Genomic DNA, 21,585 nt, shown 5'->3' with positions numbered 1-21,585 from the left:
GCCAAGAGGCAGAGGGGGCAAGTGCGGCCGAGGTAAAGTCTGATTGCCCTTTCCTTCAGACAGCAGTGGGTGCCAAGTTGACTCACTTCTGGGAGGCTTGGGAGAGGAATGGAGCGGACCCCTGGTCCGTCCAAGTGTTAAAGGAGGGCTACAAGATCCCCTTCCTGGCAAATCCTCCTTTAGTCACAGATCCGGTGGATCTTTCGCCCAAATACAGAGAGGGACCCAAGAAGCAAGCCATGCTCCTTCAGACGTCTCTTTTATTAGAGAAGCAAGCAATAGAGGAAGTGTAGGATGTTACGTCTCCGGGGTTTTACAACCGCCTTTTTCTAGTACCCAAGAGTTCCGGGGGGTGGAGACCGGTTCTGGACGTAAGTGTGCTAAATGGTTACGTCCAAAATTCGACGTTCACTATGGAGACTCAGAAAACGGTTCTGGCGGCTGTGAGGAAGGACGATTGGATGGTCTCTATAGATCTTCAGGACGCCTATTTCCACCTTCCGATTCATCCCAGCTGCAGACTTTATCTGAGATTCATGGACGGAAACAAGGTCTTCCAGTTCAAAGCTCTTTGTTTCGGACTCTGCACGGCTCCTCTATTGTTTACCAAGATCATGCTGAATGTGACAAGCTTGCTGCATTCGAGGGGAATCAGGGCCTCTCTGTATCTGGATGATTGGCTGATAAGAGCCTCCGCAGCCGATTGTTGTTTGAAGGACCTCAAGATGACTTTGGATCTCTCCAGAGAACTGGGCCTCCTGGTGAGCTCGGAAAAATCGCAACTGACTCCATCCCAGGAGATTCTTTATTTGGGGATGGAGATTCACAGTCGGAGTTTTCGGGCTTTTCCGTCGTCGGTGAGAATCCAGGCACCCCTCCTAAAAGTCCAAACGTTCCTGAAGAGAGATCTTTGCTCCGTAAGAGATTGGATGAGCCTTCTGGGGACTCTCATCATTAGAGAAGTTTGTGACCTTGGGGAGGTTGCACTTGCGTCCTCTTCAGTTTCATATCAATCGCCATTGGAAGAAAGGGGACAGCCTCGACAGGGATTGCATTCCCATCTCGGTTTCCATCAAGTCTCATCTTCAATGGTGGGACAACGAGCCCAGACTGAAAGAAGGCTTGTCTTTACTTCAGAAGAGCCCAGACCTCGTGTTGTGTTCCGACGCCTCCAACTCGGGGTGGGGAGCCACTCTAGAGAAGTAGGAGCTTTCGGGGACTTGGACGGTGGAGCAAACATCTCTCCACATCAATCAAAAGGAGCTTTTGGCTATTCATCTGGCTCTCATCGGCTTCGAAAAGCAGATCAGGGGCAAAGTGGTCCAAGTCAATGCGGACAGCACGACAGCTCTGGCTTATATTGTGAAGGAAGGCGGGCCCCACTCTTGGCCTCTGTACGAGATTGCAAGACTGCTTCTCGTTTGGGCAGAGGAAAGGAAGGTGACTCTTTTGACTCGATTCATCCAGGGGGTCAACAATGAGCACAGACAGACTCAGCAGGGAAGGTCAGGTTCTCTCCGCAGAATGGATTCTGCACCCGGACATCTGCAAGAGTCTGTGGCGGTTATGGGGTCGACCTCTCGTGGATCTCTTTGCCACTGCAAAGACCAAAAGGCTGGAGTGTTACTGCTCTCCGGTTCCAGATCCCGAAGCTTTGCACATAGACGCCTTTCTGATGAACTGGTCACACATGGAGGTTTATGCTTTCCCTCTGTTCAAGATCCTTTACAAAGTGATTCAGAAGTTCATTTCCCACGAAGAGACCAGAATGACACTGATAGCTCCGTTATGGCCGTCAAGGAGCTGGTTTCCAGAGGTACTGGAATGGATGGTGGATTTCCCGAGAAGCCTTCCCATGAGACCCGATCTTCTCAGACAACCTCACTTGGCCCGAAATCATCTAAACCTCCGAGCTCTACGTCTGACTGCCTTCAGACTATCGAAAAACTCGCTAGAGCTAGAGGATTTTCGAAGAAGGCAGCCAAGGCAATTGCGAGGGCAAGGAGGTCTTCAACCATCAAGGTGTATCAGTCCAAGTGGGAGTTGTTCAGGGAGTGGTGTAGGACTAACGCGATTTCCTCTTCCAGTACCTCGCTTTCCCAAATACCAGATTTTTTCTTGGACCTTAAAGTTAAGCATAACTTCTCGTCATCTACTATTAAAGGTTACAGGAGTATGTTGGTGACGGTTTTTAGACACAGGAACCTAGACCTTTCTAATAATAAGGATCTACAAGATTTGCTTAGTTCTTTTGATACGACCAAGAAGATTCAAACAGCTCCCCTTGCCTGGAATTTGGATGTTGTCCTTGAATTTCTCATGAGTGACAGATTTGAGCCTTTATACTCGGCTTCATTTAAGGACTTAACCTTGAAAACCCTTTTTCTAGTTACCCTTGCCACTGCGAAAAAGAGTTAGTGAGGTACACGCTTTAAGCAGGAACATTGGTTTTCGGAATGGGAAAGCCATTTGTTCTTTGCAACTGGGGTTTCTGGCCAAGAATGAAAACCCTTCTCGGCCATGGCCCAAATCCTTCGAGATTTCTAACCTTTCTGATTTGGCTGGCGGTGAATTGGAAAGGGTACTCTGTCCAGTTAGAGCGCTACGGCTTTATGTGGACAGGACTAAGAATCTGAGGGGTAACTCAGACGCTCTGTGGTGTGCAGTTCGGAAACCCTCGATGCCCATGTCTAAGAATGCCTTGTCTTTTTTCATTAGATTGTTGATTCGAGAAGCTCATGCTCAGTGTGATGAGTCGGATCAGAGGCTTCTCAAAGTCAAGACACATGAAGTCAGAGCGGTAGCGACTTCAGTGGCCTTTAAACAGAACCGTTCTCTGCAAAGTCTGATGGATACAACATTTTGGAGAAGTAAGTCTGTTTTTGCATCCCATTATTTGAGAAATGTTCAGACTCGCTATGAGGACTTTTTTACGTTGGGTCCTTTTATAGCGGCAAATGCGATAGTAGGTGAATGATCTACCACTACGTTCCCTTTTTCCTAATACCCCTTTTCTATCTCTTGGAACTCGTTTGTTATGGTTGTTTGTGGAGATTGGGCGTCAGTCTTCCGCAATCTTTGGTTGAGGTTCTGTCATGTTATAGGTGGTTGTACCGTTTGACAGCTCCTATAGATTTTCAGCCCGAGTGGATTACTGGATCTCTTAAGGATAGCGGACGAAATGAGGCAGAGTATCATTGCTGTCAGCTTCCTTATCAGGTGAGAACCGCTTAAGTTTATTGTATGTAACCCTTAAGTGAATTTTCTATATGTAGCTGTCTCTGACCCGCCACCAAGGGGTGTCAATCAGCTCTTTTATATAACCAGCAGGTAAGTTTTATATTTAAAAATTATATTTTCATAATAAAATTAATTTTTGAATATACTTACCCGCTGGTTATATAAATTTAACACCCACCCTCCTCCCCTCTAGAGACTACCTATGGTATGGCTATGAGGCATGGAAGAACTGGAGATGGTGTGTGGTTCCACCTGTTCTACCGCTAGGGTGCGGTTGGTACACCTGCCGTATTTTCGATAGCGCGAGATTTGAATTTTCTGCCATGGCGTCAGGGGACTTCAGCTCTTTTATATAACCATCGGGTAAGTATATTCAAAAATTTATTTTATTATGAAAATATCATTTTTAGTTTGTACTATAGGTCACTGGGATGCACAAAATTCTTCAAAATTTTGTCTTTAAAGTATACTTACATACATATACCAAGGCACTTCCCCCAATTTTGGGGGGTAGCTGGCATCAAACAAATAAAACAAAAAAGGGGACGTCTCCTCTCTATGTTCCTCCCAGCCTGACAAGGGAATCAACCGAGTTCGGCTCGTACTGCTAGGGTGGCACAGCCCACCCTCCCACATTATCTACCTCAGATGAAGCTTCATAATGCTGAATCCCCTACTGCTGCTACCTCCGTGGTCATCCAAGGCACCGGAGGAAGCAGCAGGGCCTACCGGAACTGCGTCACAATCGCAATTTCTAGAACACTCTCTTGCCTCTCTGACATCTATCCTTCTATCACCCAGAGTTTCCTTCACTCCATCCATCCACCCAAACCTTGGCCTTCCTCTTGTACTTCTCCCATCTACTCTTGCATTCATCACCTTCTTTAGCAGACAGCCATTTTCCATTCTCTCAACATGGCCAAACCACCTCAACACATTCATATCCACACTAGCTGCTAACTCATTTCTTACACCCATTCTTACCCTCACTACTTTGTTCCTAACCCTATCTACTTGAGATACACCTGCCATACTCCCTAGACACTTCATCTCAAACACATTCAATTTCTGTCTCTCCGTCACTTTCATTCCCCACAACTCCGATCCATACATCACAGTTGGTACAATCACTTTCTCATACAGAACTCTCTTTACATTCATGCCCAACCCTATATTTTTTACTACTCCCTTAACTGCCCCCAACACTTTGCATCCTTCATTCACTTTCTGACGTACATCTGCTTCCACTCCACCATTTGCTGCAACAACAGACCCCAAGTACTTAAACTGATCTACCTCCTCAAGTAACTCCATTCAACATGTCATTCAACCTCGCACCACCCTCCCTTCTTGTACATCTCATAACCTTACTCTTACCCACATTAACTCTCAACTTCCTTCTCTCACACACACTTCCAAATTCTGTCACTAATCGGCCAAGCTTCTCTTCTGTGTCTGCAACCAGTACAGTATCATCCGCAAACAACAACTGATTTACCTCCCATTCATGGTCATTCTCGTCTACCAGTTTCAATCCTCGTCCAATCACTCGAGCATTCACCTCTCTCACCACTCCATCAACATACAAGTTAAACAACCACGGTGACATCACACATCCCTGTCTCAGTCCTACTCTCACTGGAAACCAATCGTTCACTTTATTTCCTCTCCTAACACATGCTTTACTACCTTTGTAGGAACTTTTCACTGCTTGCAACAACCTTCCACCAACTCCATATAACCTCGTGTGTGTGGCAAGATGTTTGCTGCCCCCAACAAACATCTTGCCACACACATCACTTGCAATCCCAACAAAATTTTCTTTTACTAACTTCCACTCCTCTAAATTTCCAGTTTTTAAATATTTAACTTAGCCGGTGAATATATAATAGCTGCTACTCAGCGGCTCGACAGAAAACACACTCAAAAATTCGTGAGCGATCGCTATGAAGGTTGCGGGTGTGACCACCAGCGCCAACTATCGGCCAGATACCACTCTTGCATGTAGACAAACCCTTCAATTCTTCTCTGTCGACCTTGACGACAAGACGTATCATTACTCGCTGTAGAACCTGGAGTTTTCTCAACATATTTGGTGAAGTACTTCATTTTGGTTTGAGCTTTCGCAGTGCAGGTGTTTTATCTTCAACTTAAATCTTGAACTCGTTTTTGGAAGATTTAATTTTTGATGACTTTGGATGGTTTTTTGGACTTTCTTTGACTTTTAAATGGCCGACCCTTCCCTTAGTACGGAAGTGTGTTTTAGGCTTTTAGCAATTATCTTATCACATTATAAATTAATATAGATTTTCCTCTATATATTTTTTATATCTCACCCGCCTTTATTAGGCCTCTTCGATTAGCTTTCCATTTATATTAAACATCAAGATAAATTTTAATGATTTGTTTATATGCGACCTTTCCTGAGAGTAGGCGGTCCTAACTTGGAAACCGAAGTTAAACAACGTTGAGCCCTTTCAATCGTAAATAACTTTTACAGAGCTAATGATTTAAAACTTATTAAATGAATATTTTTTAGTAGATATTTTATGAAAGATTTTCTTTGAATAGTCTTCGTACTGTTTCAAAGATGAACTAACGTTTAGTTTATTTATGCTACGCAGTTTGCGCTCTATCGTTACGATAGAGAGAGAGAGTATCACGGTTTCACTTTGCAGAAAGAGTAAATCGATTCTGACGTTTTGTTCATTCTTCTTTCAAAGCTTAAATGTTTTAAATTCTATTTTAAAGGAACTTTTTAATTGAAAAACCTTTCAGTTTTTTTCCTTTGGTCAAATAACCTGTTTTTTTGACGAAACGTAAGTGGGCTCTTCTCTTCGGTGCGAAATCAAGAGAGAGAGAGAGAGAGAGAGAGAGAGAGAGAGAGAGAGACGGAGAGAGAGAGAGAGGAGAGAGAACGTTCCGATCTTTATTCTCGTCCCAAGCGAGTAACGTTGTTCTCGAGTTACTCTCGTCCCTAGTCTCTGTACGGGGAGAAAGGATAAAACGTTTTTAGTTTTTATTCTCGTCCCAAGGCACTGTACGGTGAGAGATTGCAAACGTAGTTTTGAATGAACTAGTGTTTAGTCTCTTCCCCAGCCACTGATCTTTTTATTTTAAAATATGTTTACTGTTTTTTGCTTGTATTAATGTGCTTACATTATACGACTGATTTCGCAATTATAACCTTTTGATGAGGGTAGAATTGCGTGCTTCAGGTAGAAATCAGTTTTATTCATACCTAATGTGAATTGTTAAAAAAATTCGATTTCAGTGAAATAAGTGCAAAACAGAAAATCGTAGTGATAAAGTGATATTGCGCAAAGTGTTATCAGTGTTGCGACCGAGGGTTCGTCTGTTCGTGCCTGTCGTTCGCCTAGTCCGGGACCTCTTGCAAGCTCCCAAGCCCAGGGGAGAAGTAATGTCGTACGACTTATGGGTTCGAGAGGCCTTGATCAGCGAACAGACGTTCCCTCTATGGTATCAGGCGTATCTCACCAAGATCACCCCTACCATAAGGCGAGAGAGACGATTTTCTCCTCGTCATCTGAAGGCTTTTCGCATAAGAAACCGTGGAACAAGGTTTCGAGGCCCTTTAAGTGAAAGTCAGTCCTTTCAGGACAGGTCCAGCGTCCTGGTTTTAACTATTAGGACAGCTCTGACCCTATGCAGTCATCGGAAGACTGCTCGCCGCCTAAACAAAAGCGTAACACAGACTCCGAGAGTCTTTTTGTAGGCAAGGTTTTGCAGTCACAGACGTTACCCTCGTCTCTTACCGCAACCATTCCCGTTGATCCTAAATGGGTTGTACGGCAAGACATGCAGAATAAGCTTGCCTCTCTTATGGAAGACTATTCTGCCAATAAGGTTCACGTTGATCCTAGCCGTTTATCTCATCGAGATCCTGGCCTTCAGCCGCCCAAACGAACCTTTGTGCGTCCTGTTGACGTTGGCGTAGCTAAGTCACGTCAGTCACGATATGTAGAGCCTCACTCGATGCGGTCACGTGTTGATTTTCAGCCGCATTTGGACGTTAGGCCGCTTCCTAATGCTCCTGTTGACGTTCAGGACGTTCGCCAGCCAGCTGAGTTGACTTGTTTTGACGCTGAGCATCAACTACCGCAGTCTAGAGTTGTTCTGACTGCTCAAACTAGGCAGTCAAAACAGTTTCGAGTGGACGCCGAGCGTCCTCCCGCACCTGTTGTTGTTGACAGTTCACAGACTGTTAAGCAGTTACATGACGTTGCGTCCTGGTCCGCTACTAATGCACCAGTGCGTGTGGACTCTGCTTGTAAAGCATTGCCACCACGGTAGGTCTCTCCCTTGCTTGAGACTCGGCTATTGTCGGACAAGGTTCCTTCAAATAAGGAAGTTGCTGTTCCCCCTCCTACTGATATTCCCTTGAGGACTCTGTCAGGCAGAGAGGAGCCTAAAGCTGCTTAGCCCTCTATGGACTTTAAATAAATCATGCTGATTTTTAAGGATCTTTGTCCGGATCTTTTTGTAACTGCTGCTCCTCGTTCGCCTAAACGTCAGAGTTTACACTAGGCCTAGCTACTTCGAAGCCGTTGTTTTATAAGCTAGTGCTCTCTCGCTCTTCTAAGAGAGCTTTACGTTTGCTAGGCGACTGGTTTATCACCAGGAGGAGTTTGGGGGAGACAGCCTTTGCTTTCCCTACTTTTAAGCTGGCTTATAGAGCGAGGGTCTGATATGACACGAGAGAAGTTCTCGGCTTGGGAGTTCCTGCCTCTGCCCAGATAGACTTCTCAAACCTCATAGACTCTCCCTGGCGCCTGGCCATGAGACGCTCCAAGATTTTACAGGTCGACTTCAGAGCTATTTTCGAGCGTTTGAAGTTTTGCTGTACAATTATGTCATGCATAAACAAGGCTTTCAGGGATAGCTCCAATGATCTGTCAGCCACGTTCTCTGCAGGAACAAGTCCCTCAGGGAAGGCTCCAATGATCTGGCAGCCATGTTCACTGCAGGAGTACGTAAGAGGCAAGTGCGCTCAATGTGTTCATTGTCAAGACAAACTTCACGATGAAGTCTACCAGGCTGTCTTGACAGCATTTATGGAAGGCGACTGGATGGTCTCTCTCGACCTTCAGGAGGCATATTTCCACATTCCTATACACCCGGATTCCCAACCGTTTCTGAGGTTTGTTTACAGGAATGTGGGGTACCAGTTTCGAGCCCTGTGCTTTGGCCTCAGTCCTGCTCCTCTCGTGTTTACGAGGCTCATGAGGAATGTGGCAAAATCCCTCCATCTATCGGGGATCCGAGCCTCCCTGTACTTGGACGACTGGCTTCTCAGAGCATCGTCCAGTCTTCGCTGTCTGCAGGATCTACATTGGACGTTGAGTCTGGCCAGGGAGTTGGGACTTTTGGTCAACCTAAAAGTCCCAACTGATCCCATCTCAGATTATTCTATATTTGGGGATGGAGATTCGCAGTCCAGTTTTTTTTTTTTCGGGCTTTTCCGTCTGCCACCGAATAGAACAAGCCATGCTCGAAGTCCAACTAATGCTGAAAAGAAAACGTTTGTTCAGTCAGGAGTTGGAACAGTCTCGTAGGGACTCTCTCATCCTTGGAGCAGTTTGTCTCTCTAGGGAGACTACACCTTCTGCCTCTCCAGTTTCATCTAGCCTCTCACTAGAACTAGGACAAGACGTTAGAGACGGTATCATTCCCAGTCTCCGAACCAGTAAAGGCATGCCTGAAATGGTGGGACAGCAATATCAGTCTGAGAGAGGGACTATCCCTAGCAGTCAAGAACCCAAACCACGTTTTGTTCTGAGACGCGTCGGATTTGGGTTGGGGTGCGACCCTGGACGGTCGGGAATGCTCGGGTCTGTGGACCTCAAGTCAGAAGAGCATGCACATCAACGACAAGGAGCTATTAGCAGTCCACTTGGCCTTGATGATATTCGAAAGCTTCTTCGAAACTAAGTGGTAGAGGTCAACTCAGACAACACCACAACTTTGGCGTACATCTCCAAGCAAGGAGGCACACACTCCTTCACGCTGCTCGAGATCGCAAGGGACCTTCTCTTATGGTCGAGAAATCGAGGCATCTCCCTGTTGACGAGATTCATCCAGGGGGACTTGAACGTCTTGGCAGACTGTCTCAGTCGGAGGGGTCAGGTGATACCCACAGAATGGACCCTCCACAAGGACGTGGGCAAGAGTCTTTAGGCTACTTGGGGTCAACCCACCATAGACCTCTTTGCCTCCTCGTTGACCAAAAGGTTACCAATCTATTGCTCTCCAGTCCTAGATACAGAAGCAATCCACATAGACGCGTTTCTACTGGATTGGTCTCTTCTGGACTTATATGCATTCCCACCATTCAAGATAGTCAACAAGGTACTGCAGAAGTTCGCCTCTCACAAAGGGACAAGGTTGACGTTGGTTGCTACCCTCTGGCCCGCGAGAGAGTGGTTCACCGAGGTACTTCAATGGCTGGTAGACTTTCCAAGAAGTCTTCCTCTAAGGGTAGATCTGTTACGTCAGCCCCACGTAAAGAATGTCCATCAAAGCCTCCCCGCTCTTCGTCTGACTTCCTTCAGACTATCGAAAGACTCTCAAGAGCTCGAGGCTTTTCGAAGGAGGCAGCCAGTGCGATTGCAAGAGCGAGGAGAGCTTCTACCATTAGAGTATACCAGTCGAAGTGGGAAGTCTTTTGAGACTGTTTCAAGTCAGCATCTGTGTCCTCGTCCAGTACCTCTGTAGCCCAAATCGCAGATTTTCTTTTACATCTGAGAAAGGTTCGCTCCCTTTCAGCTCCCACGATTAAGGGCTACAGGAGCATGTTGGCTTCGGTCTTTCGACATAGAGGCTTAGATCTTTCCAACAATAAAGATCTCCAAGATCTCCTTAAGTCTTTCGAGACCTCTAAGGAACGTCGTTTGGCAACTCCTGGATGGAACTTAGATGTGGTCATAAGGTTCCTCATGTCAGACAGGTTTGAGCCATTACATTCAGCCTCCCTGAAGGATCTCACCCTCAAGACACTTTTCCTAGTGTGCTTGGCTTCGGCTAAAAGGGTCAGTGAACTTCATGCCTTCAGTAAGAACATCGGTTTTTTTCTACAGAAAAAGCCACTTGTTCACTTCAACTTGGTTTCCTGGCCAAAAAATGAACTGCCTTCTCGTCCTTGGCCTAAATCTTTTGATATTCCTTGCTTATCAGAGATCGTAGGCAACGAACTGGAAAGAGTATTATGTCCTGTTAGAGCTCTTAAGTTCTATTTAGCTCGTACTAAGTCATTACGAGGTAAATCTGAGGCATTATGGTGCTCAGTTAAGAAACCATCATTGCTTATGTCAAAGAATGCTTTGTCATATTTTATCAGATTTTTTAATACGAGAAGCTCATTCTCACTTGAATGAGAAAGATCGATGTTTGCTTAAGGTTAAGACGCACGAAGAGAGCTATAACAACCTCCGTGGCCTTCAAGCAAAATAAATCTCTGCAAAGTATTATGGACGCGACTTTTTGGAGAAGCAAGTCAGTGTTCGCGTCATTTTACTTAAAAGATGTCCAGACTCTTTACGAGGACTGCTACACACTGGGTCCATTCGTTGCAGCGAGTGCTGTAGTGGGTGAGGGTTCTACCACTACATTACCCTAATTCCAATATCCTTTTTAATCTGTCTCTTGAAATGTTTTTTGGGATGTACGGAAGGCTAAGAAGCCTTTCGCATCCTTGTTGATTTGGCGGGTGGTCAAAGTCATTTCTTAAGAGCGCCCAGATTAGGGATTTGATGAGGTCCTGTTAGTATGGGTTGCAACCCTTTATACTTCAGCTCCTGGGAGTCTTTCAGCATCCTAAGAGGATCGCTGGGCTTCGTGAGGAAGACAGACTTACAAGGCAGAGTAATCGTCTAAGTCAACTTCCTTACCAGGTACCTATATATTTTGGTTTTGTTATATTGATAACTGTCAAAAACTCTTAGCTTATACGCTGTAAACTTAATTAACTCTGGTCTCTACCCACCGCCTTGGGTGTGAATCAGCTATTATATATTCACCGGCTAAGTTAAATATTTAAAAATGATATTTAATTATAAAATAAATTTTTGAATATACTTAACCGGTGAATATATAAATTAAAGGCCCTCCCTTCCTCCCCAATAGAGACACAGCGGGACGAGAAGAATTGAAGGGTTTGTTTACATGCAAGAGTGGTATCTGGCCGATAGTTGGCGCTGGTGGTCACACCCGCAACCTTCATAGCGATCGCTCGCGAGTTTTTGAGTGTGTTTTCTGTCGAGCCGCTGAGTAGCAGCTATTATATATTCACCGGGTAAGTATATTCAAAAATTTATTTTATAATTAAAATATCATTTCTCTTACTTTCACTTCGTCATATGCCATTTTCAACTTTTCTTGATATTTACTTTTTACCCCCGGTTTTATTAGCTCTTCAACCCTCACTAGCTCCCTTTTATATCCACCTACTCTATTCCCCCACTCTTTTGCTACAACTAGTTTTCCTTCCACCAAAAAATGATCAGACATACCGTTAGCCATACCCCTAAACACGTGCACGTCTTTCAATCTTCCAAACATTCTTTTAGTTACCAACACATAATCCATTAATGCCCTTTCTACTACTCTTCCATTTGCCACTCTTACCCATGTATACTCTTACCCATGTATACTTGTTTTTATCTTTCTTTTTGAAAAAGCTAGAACTTATCACCATCTCTTGCTAAACACATATCTACCAGTCTCTCACCACTCTCATTTTCACCTGGTACACCATACTTCCCAAGGACACCTTCCACCTCTCCAGCGCCCACTCTAGCATTCAAGTCACCTATGACAACTACATAATTCCTTCTACCTAGTCCTTCTACACACCTAGTTAATTCATTCCAGAACTCATTCCGCTCTTCTTCACTTTTCTCACAACCTGGCCCATACGCACTGACAAAAGCCCAACATTCCCTACCCAACCTAACCCTTACCCACATTAACCTAGATGATATATCCTTCCATTCCACTACTTTACCTGTCATCCATTCACTCAGCAATAAAGCCACACCTTCTCTTGCTCTTCCCTTTTCAATCCCAGACACTCTACCAGACATTTCACCTAACATCACTTCACTTTTCCCTTTTATTTTTGTCTCACACCAAGCCAATATATCCATCCTTCTATTCCTAAACATACTTCCAATCTCACATCTTTTACTCTCTATCGTACTACATCCACGCACATTCAAACACCCCAAAATAGAGTGCGGGGAGCAGTCACTCTCCCCCCAGCTCCACTTCTTTGATGTCTCACAGGATAATAATACAGGAGAGGGGGTTCCCAGCCCCCTTGTCCCGTCCCTTTTAGTCGCCTCTTACATTGGCGCTCTTCTAATTGTTAAGATTGACATTTAATGACTTCATTCAACTATAAATGTAGTAATGAACATATATTTCTATTGATAATAGTCAAATTGGCCATACCTGATTACTTTTTATCTCATGGCCTAATTTGGCATTTAGTAGTGAACTAATAGGAGACAAATTATCTAACTACATGAGGTCTTCCTCTTATTTCCATTTTCACTTATATGTGTTCATGTGGAAAGCTTTCTATTGTGAAGGTGATACAGCATTATATTATGCAAGTTATGAAAATTCTCACTCTCTTATGGTCCCACTCCTGGTAAGCACTTTCAAGGATATCAGGAGACTTATAAGAAATTTTGAGAATGTATTTTTTATATTTCTAATAGATTCCAATTGGACAAGTATACAGTAACAGTGAGCTGCAAGTCACCTTAGGGCAAAATTACTTCTTTAAAATAGGATGTTTGTTTTTATGGAACAAAGGAATTTGAAAATCTGTTTACTCCCAAGGTTTGTAAAATTGCATAAACTTAAGTCATAACTTTAAGTAGGTTTTGAATGGTTATGATTGTTGAAGGGATTTTAGACTATTGACAGCATAATTTTTAAAGCATTTTTATTGATCACTAACTCATAAAATTTGATCATGACTTATGCTACGTATGTTACAAAATAATGTAAAATTTTTTGGTTCTGCCTTGGTTACATTGTGTCAAGTTAAGATTTTCTTAGTATTACTGTAAGTGTTATTACAAGAGAATTACTTTAATGTATTCATTTTTATTTCAGGGATAGTTCCTACGATCAGTCAAATCTAGAGAGTATGGTTGATCAGTGGCAGCAGGACTGGCCAAATGACTACTTCTTTTTACGCTTTAAACCTGACAGTGATCTTGAGCTTCCAACTTTGGAAACAGAAGAAGAAAATATACTTTATGCCATGAATGTTGCTATTGCCAATCAGTTAGTAGGTGACCGACAAAAATTCCTTTTTGTTCACCAGACAAATTGGCAAAGAGATATTTTACGGATGTATGGCAATGAAGTGTGCATTTTAGATGCTGCATATCGGTCAGTGAAGCATCCACTTCCATTATACTTTGTTCTTGTTCCTACAAATGTCAACTTTGTGATAGTTGCAACTTTTATTTTAGAGACAGAAGACAAAGACTCTATTCGTGAAGCTCTCGAAATTCTGTGTAGTTGGAATTTAGAATGGACTCCAAAATATTTTCTTACAGACTTTTCTACCGAAGAAATTGCTGCTGTAGAGTCCATGTTCTTTGGTAAGTAACTACAAATTAATGTTATTGCATTTGTAGATGGAAGATAAATTTAGAGATGGATGAAACTTTTGTTATAAAATCTGTTGTACAGTATTCATATAACTTTTAAAGGGACCTTATCAGCAATATAGTTGTAAAAAGTTTGTAGATTATTTTTCAACTTTTATTGAAATAATTACTACTATAAAAAAACTTTCATTAATGTTGTGTGTGTTTGTCTTTTGTTACTTTGAGAAAGTACATTTATTTTGGCTTTCCATTCAGAAGGAAATCCCTCTTCCATCTTCATTATGGAAATATTCATGTCGGCTTTCCTTTTAGGGTTTAGATGTAAAAATTGTTTTTCCTTCCCTTCCATCTGCTCTGTTCAGGTAAACTGCCATTGAGTTGAAGTTTTCATGTATATGTCCTTCCTCTATGAATATTTTTTTGACTTTTGGAAACAGTAAGGCATTCAAACTCCTCACAACGGTCATTTAAATCACAGAACTTTCCCCGTACGGGACAAATTAAGGGGACCATGAATGTATACCAAAAAATCCCTTTTAACAATCCGAGCAGTGTAGTAATTGCTAACAAACCCAGAGGAAAACTTCTTAAAATGCACTAAAACAATGTGTGTCAAACCGATATATTGTAGAGACTTGAATGATAAAGACTCTCTGGTGCATCACTGCTTTGCTTCCTGCCATTAACTGCTAGTATCTCATTACATAAGTAGTCATGTATCTATTGAAAAGAAAAATTCTTTTAAATTCTAGGGGTAAATGTTGATATCGGAGCTTCCAGAGAACTAGTAATATGAATATCCAGTGAATGTAGAAATAACAAACTTTTCAAAAATTCTTTTATTGTACTGTACATAATTTTCAGTGACTTCTGACTTTTTTAAAGTTAGGAATACCATTTTGACTATTTGATAGGGCCTGATAATTGGGCACTTGAATATTTTTCCTTTCTCAATTTGGCTGCTGCACATGGAAATCATCCCGACTACTATCAATATTTCTTATTTTGGTTGCAGCTTGATAATCAGTTTTCTGGGCTCGAACCTGTGCCGCCCAGTGAATAAGCTCCATTTAGCACTTATTCTTAGGTAATTTACTGCTAAATATACCAGAGAAAAAATGTAAAGGAGTGCTAGGTTAACTAGCTCGCTCACCTATTGGTGTCGGTATAAAATTGGGCGTATAGTCCAGAGGTCCCGCACTATTTAGATTTATCCACGACAGAAACCCCAATAGAGGAGAGCCGTTCAACCTCACTCGGTACTACTAACAATGCATCCGCTCAGAACCCAACTCCTTTTAGCACGACGAGCATAGTAACCCGCATTTTTGTTGTGCTCTCGATTTTGGTTTATTTTCCATTGAATTATGGCTTCTTCGTCGGTTTCCCAGGAGACACCGTCTAAATTAAGTACCAAGCAGGGTTTTACTGTGTTTTGAGCAACCTAGATCGTTTAATATTTATATTATAGGAGTTTATTCTCTTCGTTCATTTCGATCTTGCTTGATTTCACTACAGTTGGTACTCCTGTTTTTGAGAGCTTTTAAGTTTCACTTGCGGTGTTACTATGTGTATTATTTTTATTATCAAATATTATTTGTTATTGTGAATATTCATTATTAACGTTTAGAATCCTCGTGGTTCAATTTTAGGGCCGATATCATTTACGTATCGTTATGGCTGCCAACCTTCGTGCTAGGCGGCAATGTTATTTTTAGCCATCAGGTGTGTCTTTTGTGATTTAATTATTATGTTGCATACCTTGCCCAAAATTTTCTATGTGTTTATTCATATAATTTTTAACGCTATTATTATTATAATGAATATTTGTGCCATTACTCCGTTTGATCTGTCTGGTTGGGGATCGTCAGTTGGTAGCCCTGCTGCCTCGTATCACGTGATCCTCCCCCACGCTCCCCCTCTAGCTAGGTGGGCGACTAGGCTTCTCCCCCCTCCACTAAGGGACCGTTGCCTTCCCTCCTTTTAGAGGGGGTAGTTCAGTGTTTATGGACTTTGTCCTCCGGGTGGCCCGGCGGGTTCGTCTCTGTCTAGTCTGGTTGGCCACCGGTCAACAGAGTTGGATCCCGGTGCACCCTATTTTATATTCACTTATCACACTGGTTTATGTTATATGAAACCCTCTGGGTTCCGTTGGCGGTTCTTATCTACAGTTCCGCCCCCCTATTTAATTTATAACAGTTCCTATGATGATTATATGACAGATCACTACCCCGGAGTTCCTATACGAATTGGTTTTGGATACTTTTATTTCCTGGCCCGGGTCTTAGCCTCGCCCCGGGAAATCAGACACCCTGTGTCTTAAATTTTTGTTGTTGCATCCTTTTTTATACTCCCGGCTCGACCGGAATGGATGGCTATACTTTAGTCTAAGCTAGACTTTTGTTTAGGCCGGGTCCTTCGGACCCGCCCCTACTTAAGAATAGTACAGTTAGGCTTATGTTAGGCCCGGGTCCTCCGGACCCGCCCCTACTTAAGAGAATTACAGTTTCTCATATACTATTTACTTTAGTCTTAAGCTAGACTTATGTTTAGGCCGGGTCCTCCGGACCCGCCCCTACTTAAGAGAATTACAGTTTCTCATATACTATTTACTTTAGTCTTAAGCTAGACTTATGTTTAGGCCGGGTCCTCCGGACCCGCCCCTACTTAAGAATAGAACAGTTAAGCCCTAATCTTGTGTTAGGCTTATGTTAGGCCCGGGTCCTCCGGACCCGCCCCTACTTAAGAGAATTACAGTTTCTCATATACTATTTACTTTAGTCTTAAGCTAGACTTATGTTAGGCCCGGGTCCTCCGGACCCGCCCCTACTTAAGAGAATTACAGTTTCTCATATACTATTTACTTTAGTCTTAAGCTAGACTTATGTTTAGGCCCGGGTCCTCCGGACCCGCCCCTACTTAAGAGAATTACGGTTTCTCATATACTATTCACTTTAGTCTTAAGCTAGACTTATGTTTAGGCCGGGTCCTCCGGACCCGCCCCTACTTAAGAGAATTACAGTTTCTCATATACTATTCACTTTAGTCCTAAGCTAGACTTAGGTTTAGGCCGGGTCCTCCGGACCCGCCCCTACTTAAGAGAATTACAGTTTCTCTTATACTATTTACTTTAGTCCTAAGCTAGACTTATGTTTAGGCCGGGTCCTCCGGACCCGCCCCTACTTAAGAGAATTACAGTTTCTCATATACTATTCTTTTTATAGATGGTGCATTGTCAGACGACAGCCTGTGCAGCTGTTCTACATCAGCCCTGCGGCCATACTATCTGTCGGTCTCACGCCCTCTGCGGTGTGCAGCTGGAGGACGTCGTGTTATGGCACCCGGATAACTGTGTGGTCTGTTTTGACCTCGTTACCACCCTTGGATCTGACTCGGTGAGTCCCGTTGGCTATGTTGCCTTCTTATTTATCTTACTTTTTTTGGCATACATACACTATTTAGTAAGATATCTATGGTCTTGAAGGACCACTGGGAGTCTGCCCTTTTATAATTCCCACTATTATTTCAGGCATCCCCGGAGCAAAAGTCTGCGGCCCGGGCCACACTGAAAGTGTGGGTTGGTGGTTTTGCCCGGAACGTGAAGTCCAAGCGGCCGTACGTCCTCTCCGAGGACTACTGTTCCCTGATTTACCCCAACGCCAAGTCTTCAGCCGCTGTGGCTAGGCATGTTGCAGCTCCCATCATTGCCCACATTGATGCCACCATAGCGGGGTTTATTGATCCAGAGCAGGATCCGTCGGACGCCCCCGGAGATCTAGAAGACAATGTTGCCTCCATGAACCTGGACGTGGAACCCATGTTATTGGATGATCCAGATACAGGTAGGGTGGTAAGTGAGGCAGGTGTTTCTGGCGCTGAGATTCCTATCCTCAGCCCCTCTCTTTCTTCTTCTTCTGATCGCTCCTCCTTCCATGGTTTTTCTGGGGACCGTGATTCGTCCCAACGATTACACCCGGTTCCCCCCAAGAATAAGTCTAGAACCTTACCTAAAGTTCATAAGCCTCATAAGACTTCTCATGGTTCTAAACAGAATACAAACCTGTCATCTAAGGCTTCTGGCTCCTCCTCTAAGTCTCGCGACCCGGGAGTTCATTCCGCCACACCTGCTGCTAGCCCGGGCCTTTCCGAATCAGCCATGCTTCGCATCGTGTCGGAGATGCAGGCTAAGTTTGTATCAGAGATACAGTCTAAGATGGACACGATGTTCTCTAACATCGGTCAGAGACTTGGGGCATTAGAGCAAGGTGCTCCGGAGCGGGTCCAAAGCTCTCTCATCCCGGATGCCTCTAAGCTCCCGCAGTTTGCCAAAAACAACCCTTGGCGTATGGCTCTTCATTCCCCGTTCTCAGACGGAATGTTAACTTTGGAGGGTCTTGGCACTCGTCCCCTAGAGGACTTTGAATTCTTTCCTCCTGGTCTGGCATTTCCATTTCATGGTTATGCCAGGCTTACCGAGGAAGCTTTGGTTCGGTTAGACAAGGTCCCCAAAGAGACAGTCATCTTTCCTAAAGAGCAAGCTCAATCTGTGTGGGCCAGATTTCTGAATGACATCGGCTGCACCAACACCATGTTGACGCCTTATAAGAGCTCCTTCACAATGTTTTTAATGGACAAAAACACCGTGACTCCATGTGTCAATAAGGTAGCAGAGCTTGCCTTCCAATATGCTCTGGAGGAGAAGCCCTTGCCTCCTATCCGAGAGTGGATCCAATCTCCCTCCTTCTTCCTTCAGGCATTGAGTGTTGGGACAACGTCCATACCACATTTACCTCTGGAAAGCTAGCAGCAGACTGTGCTTCGGTAATGTTTAATGAGCGGCTTCCCCGTCTCCCGGAATCCCTCATTAAACAGGAGTATGATTCTCGCCTACGCGTTGGCCGTACTCTGAACCTGGCCACTTCCACGGAGTCGATAGCCTTGACTTACGATACTGAGAGTATTTTTAAATCTCTCAACAAGGCTACGTTGCAGTCATTATACTACGACCTGTATGACTTCGCTACTGCTAAACGCAAGTGTCGCAAACATGTCCTGGCAGTGGCGACTATTAGGCATGAACCTAATAAGCTGATCCGGTCCTCCTGTTGGGGTTCAAACCTCTTCCCTGAGGACCTTGTAGAGGAAGTCTTGGCGGAGGCCACTAGAGTCAACCAGAGCCTTAAAGCCCGTTGGGGTTTGACTCCTAAACGTAAATCTGACCCTGAAATTTACCAAGCCCGGGGTAGGAAGAAGCTCCGTCCATATACTTCCATTCAGTATCATCTCCAAGGGACTGGGGTGGAGTTGGATTCAAGGACCTCCTCCTCCGAACAAATTTCGTCAACATTCCACTCCGGATCTGGTCGAATTTGTCCAGGATCTTTTACAAAAGAACGCCGTACTAGAAACGAAACACCTGAAGTTTCAAGGTCGGCTGTTCAGTGTCCCGAAGAAGGATTCAGACAAGAGAAGAGTGATTCTAGACCTATCCCTTCTCAACTTGTCCATTCAATGCGACAAGTTTCGAATGCTTACCGTCTCGCAGGTGCGGACCTTACTTCCCCGTGGGGCCGTCACCACCTCTATCGATCTTACAGACGCCTATTATCACGTCCCGATAGCGAGACACTTCCGTCCGTACCTAGGCTTTCGCTTAGGGGACAAAAGTTACTCCTTCAAGGTGATGCCTTTCGGGCTCAACATCGCCCCAAGGATCTTCACAAAGTTAGCAGAAGTCGCTGTTCAGGAACTCAGGAATCAAGGGATTCAAGTAGTAGCCTATCTGGACGACTGGCTCATTTGGTCAGACACCTCCCAAAATTGCCTAAAAGCCACTCACAAAGTCATCCATTATCTTCAATCTCTAGGCTTCCAGATCAACTTCAAGAAGTCCCGTCTTCTTCCAAAATCGAAGTTCCAATGGCTCGGCCTGCAATGGGATCTTATATCTCATACTCTGTGTCTTCCCAGACCCAAGAGGTTAGAGATTGCAAGGAACGCCAAACGCTTTCTCAAAGACAAAGTAAGTTCCAGACGACTCCAAGAGAGGATTCTGGAGTCCCTTCAGTTTGCCTCAGTGACGGATCTTCTTCTGAAGGCAAAATTGAAAGATTTCAATCGTGTCTGGCGTTCGAGGGTGAACCGGAAGCTCCGGGACAGGAAAGTCCGCCTTCCTCCCATTCTACGGGAAAGACTTCTTCCTTGGACAAGAGCAAACAGTCTGTCAAAGTCAGTTCCCCTTCGATTTCCGCCTCCGAAATTAATCATTCACACGGACGCATCCTTGTCAGGTTGGGGCGGTTATTCTCAGCTCAAGAAAGTTCAAGGTCTTTGGACTCCCTTGTTCCACCAATTTCACATCAATGTGCTAGAGGCCATGGCAGTTCTTCTATCCCTGAAACGTCTTGCTCTTCCCAAGAAACAACACCTTCGTCTGGTCCTCGACAGCGAAGTGGTGGTCTGCTGCCTCAACAGAGGCGGGTCAAAGTCAGGGCCTCTGAGCCATGTTCTAGTAGCCATATTCTCCCTAGCAGCCTTGAACCATTGGCATCTTTCAGCTGTCCACCTGGCGGGAGTCCGGAATGTAGTGGCAGACGCCCTGTCCCGGACCTCCCCTCTAGAATCGGAATGGTCACTCGATCTAAAGTCATTTCGGTGGATTCTCTCTCAGGTTCCCGGTCTCCAAGTGGACCTCTTCGCCACGGAATCCAACCACAAATTGAGAGTATATGTGGCTCCCAATCTAGACCCTCAGGCTTACGCCACAGACGCCATGTCACAGAATTGGGACAACTGGGAAAAGATTTATCTCTTTCCCCCGGTGAATCTTTTGCTGAAAGTTCTAGACAAACTGAGATCCTTCAAGGGACAAGTAGCCTTGGTCGCACCCAACTGGCCCAAGAGCAACTGGTATCCTCTCCTGCGAGAGTTGAGACTATACCCTCACCCGATACCCAATCCGGTTCTGTCTCAGATAGTACAAACACGCGTTGTGTACGCTTTTTCAAACATTCAGAGCGCCCTAACTTTATGGACTTTATGAAGTTTGCGGCTATGCATGGTGCCAATATTGATCCTCAAAACACCTTGTTCCTAGAATCGGATAAACGGGATTCCACCATCCGCCAGTATGACTCTGCAGTTAAAAAGTTGGCAAAATTTTTAATAGACTCAGACGTGAACTGTATGAACTTGAACCTTACAGTTACTTTCTTTAGATCTTTATTAGAATCAGGTCTGGCAGCCAATACTATCACCACTATTAAATCGGCTCTGAAAAAGATCTTCCTAGTGGGTTTTAACATAGACTTAACCGACTCTTTGTTAGCTTCAATTCCGAAAGCTTGTGCCAGACTGAAACCGGTTACTCGCCCTACTCCGGTGACCTGGTTCCTTAATGACGTACTCAGATTGGCTTCTGATACCATTAACAGTTCTTGTGATTACATTCCCCTTCTCAGGAAAACACTTTTCCTGGTGAGCTTGGCTTCCGGGGCAAGAATTTCTGAATTGGCAGCCTTGTCGAGAGACCCGGGTCATATTGACTTCCTGCCTTCGGGAGAGGTCCTTCTTTCTCCTAACAAATTCTTTTTGGCTAAGAACGAAGACCCTCAAAACAGATGGTCTTCCTGGAAAATTATTCCCCTCACGCAAGATCCGTCTCTGTGCCCTGTTACTACTCTTAGGTCTTATT

At 44.3% G+C, this 21,585-nt stretch overlaps 1 protein-coding gene and 1 long non-coding RNA gene across 2 annotated transcripts in view; both read left to right on the top strand.

The window, feature by feature from the left end:
* Nucleotides 1-21,585, top strand: part of LOC137650244 (uncharacterized) — a 473,662-nt gene that overhangs the window by 135,002 nt on the left and 317,075 nt on the right. The gene's annotated exons all lie outside the window — the stretch shown is intronic.
* Nucleotides 1-21,585, top strand: part of LOC137650240 (uncharacterized) — a 203,130-nt gene that overhangs the window by 68,608 nt on the left and 112,937 nt on the right. The window contains exon 5 of the mRNA XM_068383514.1: nucleotides 13,387-13,883. Within this exon, the coding sequence (XP_068239615.1) occupies nucleotides 13,387-13,883 (497 nt within the window). The remainder of the gene's footprint in view (nucleotides 1-13,386; nucleotides 13,884-21,585) is intronic.

This window comes from Palaemon carinicauda, chromosome 11 (genome assembly GCF_036898095.1).
Source record: "Palaemon carinicauda isolate YSFRI2023 chromosome 11, ASM3689809v2, whole genome shotgun sequence".
In the NCBI taxonomy this organism is placed as follows: domain Eukaryota; kingdom Metazoa; phylum Arthropoda; class Malacostraca; order Decapoda; family Palaemonidae; genus Palaemon; species Palaemon carinicauda.
Note: the sequence above shows the minus strand (reverse complement) of the source record. Positions and strands in the feature narration are given on the sequence as shown.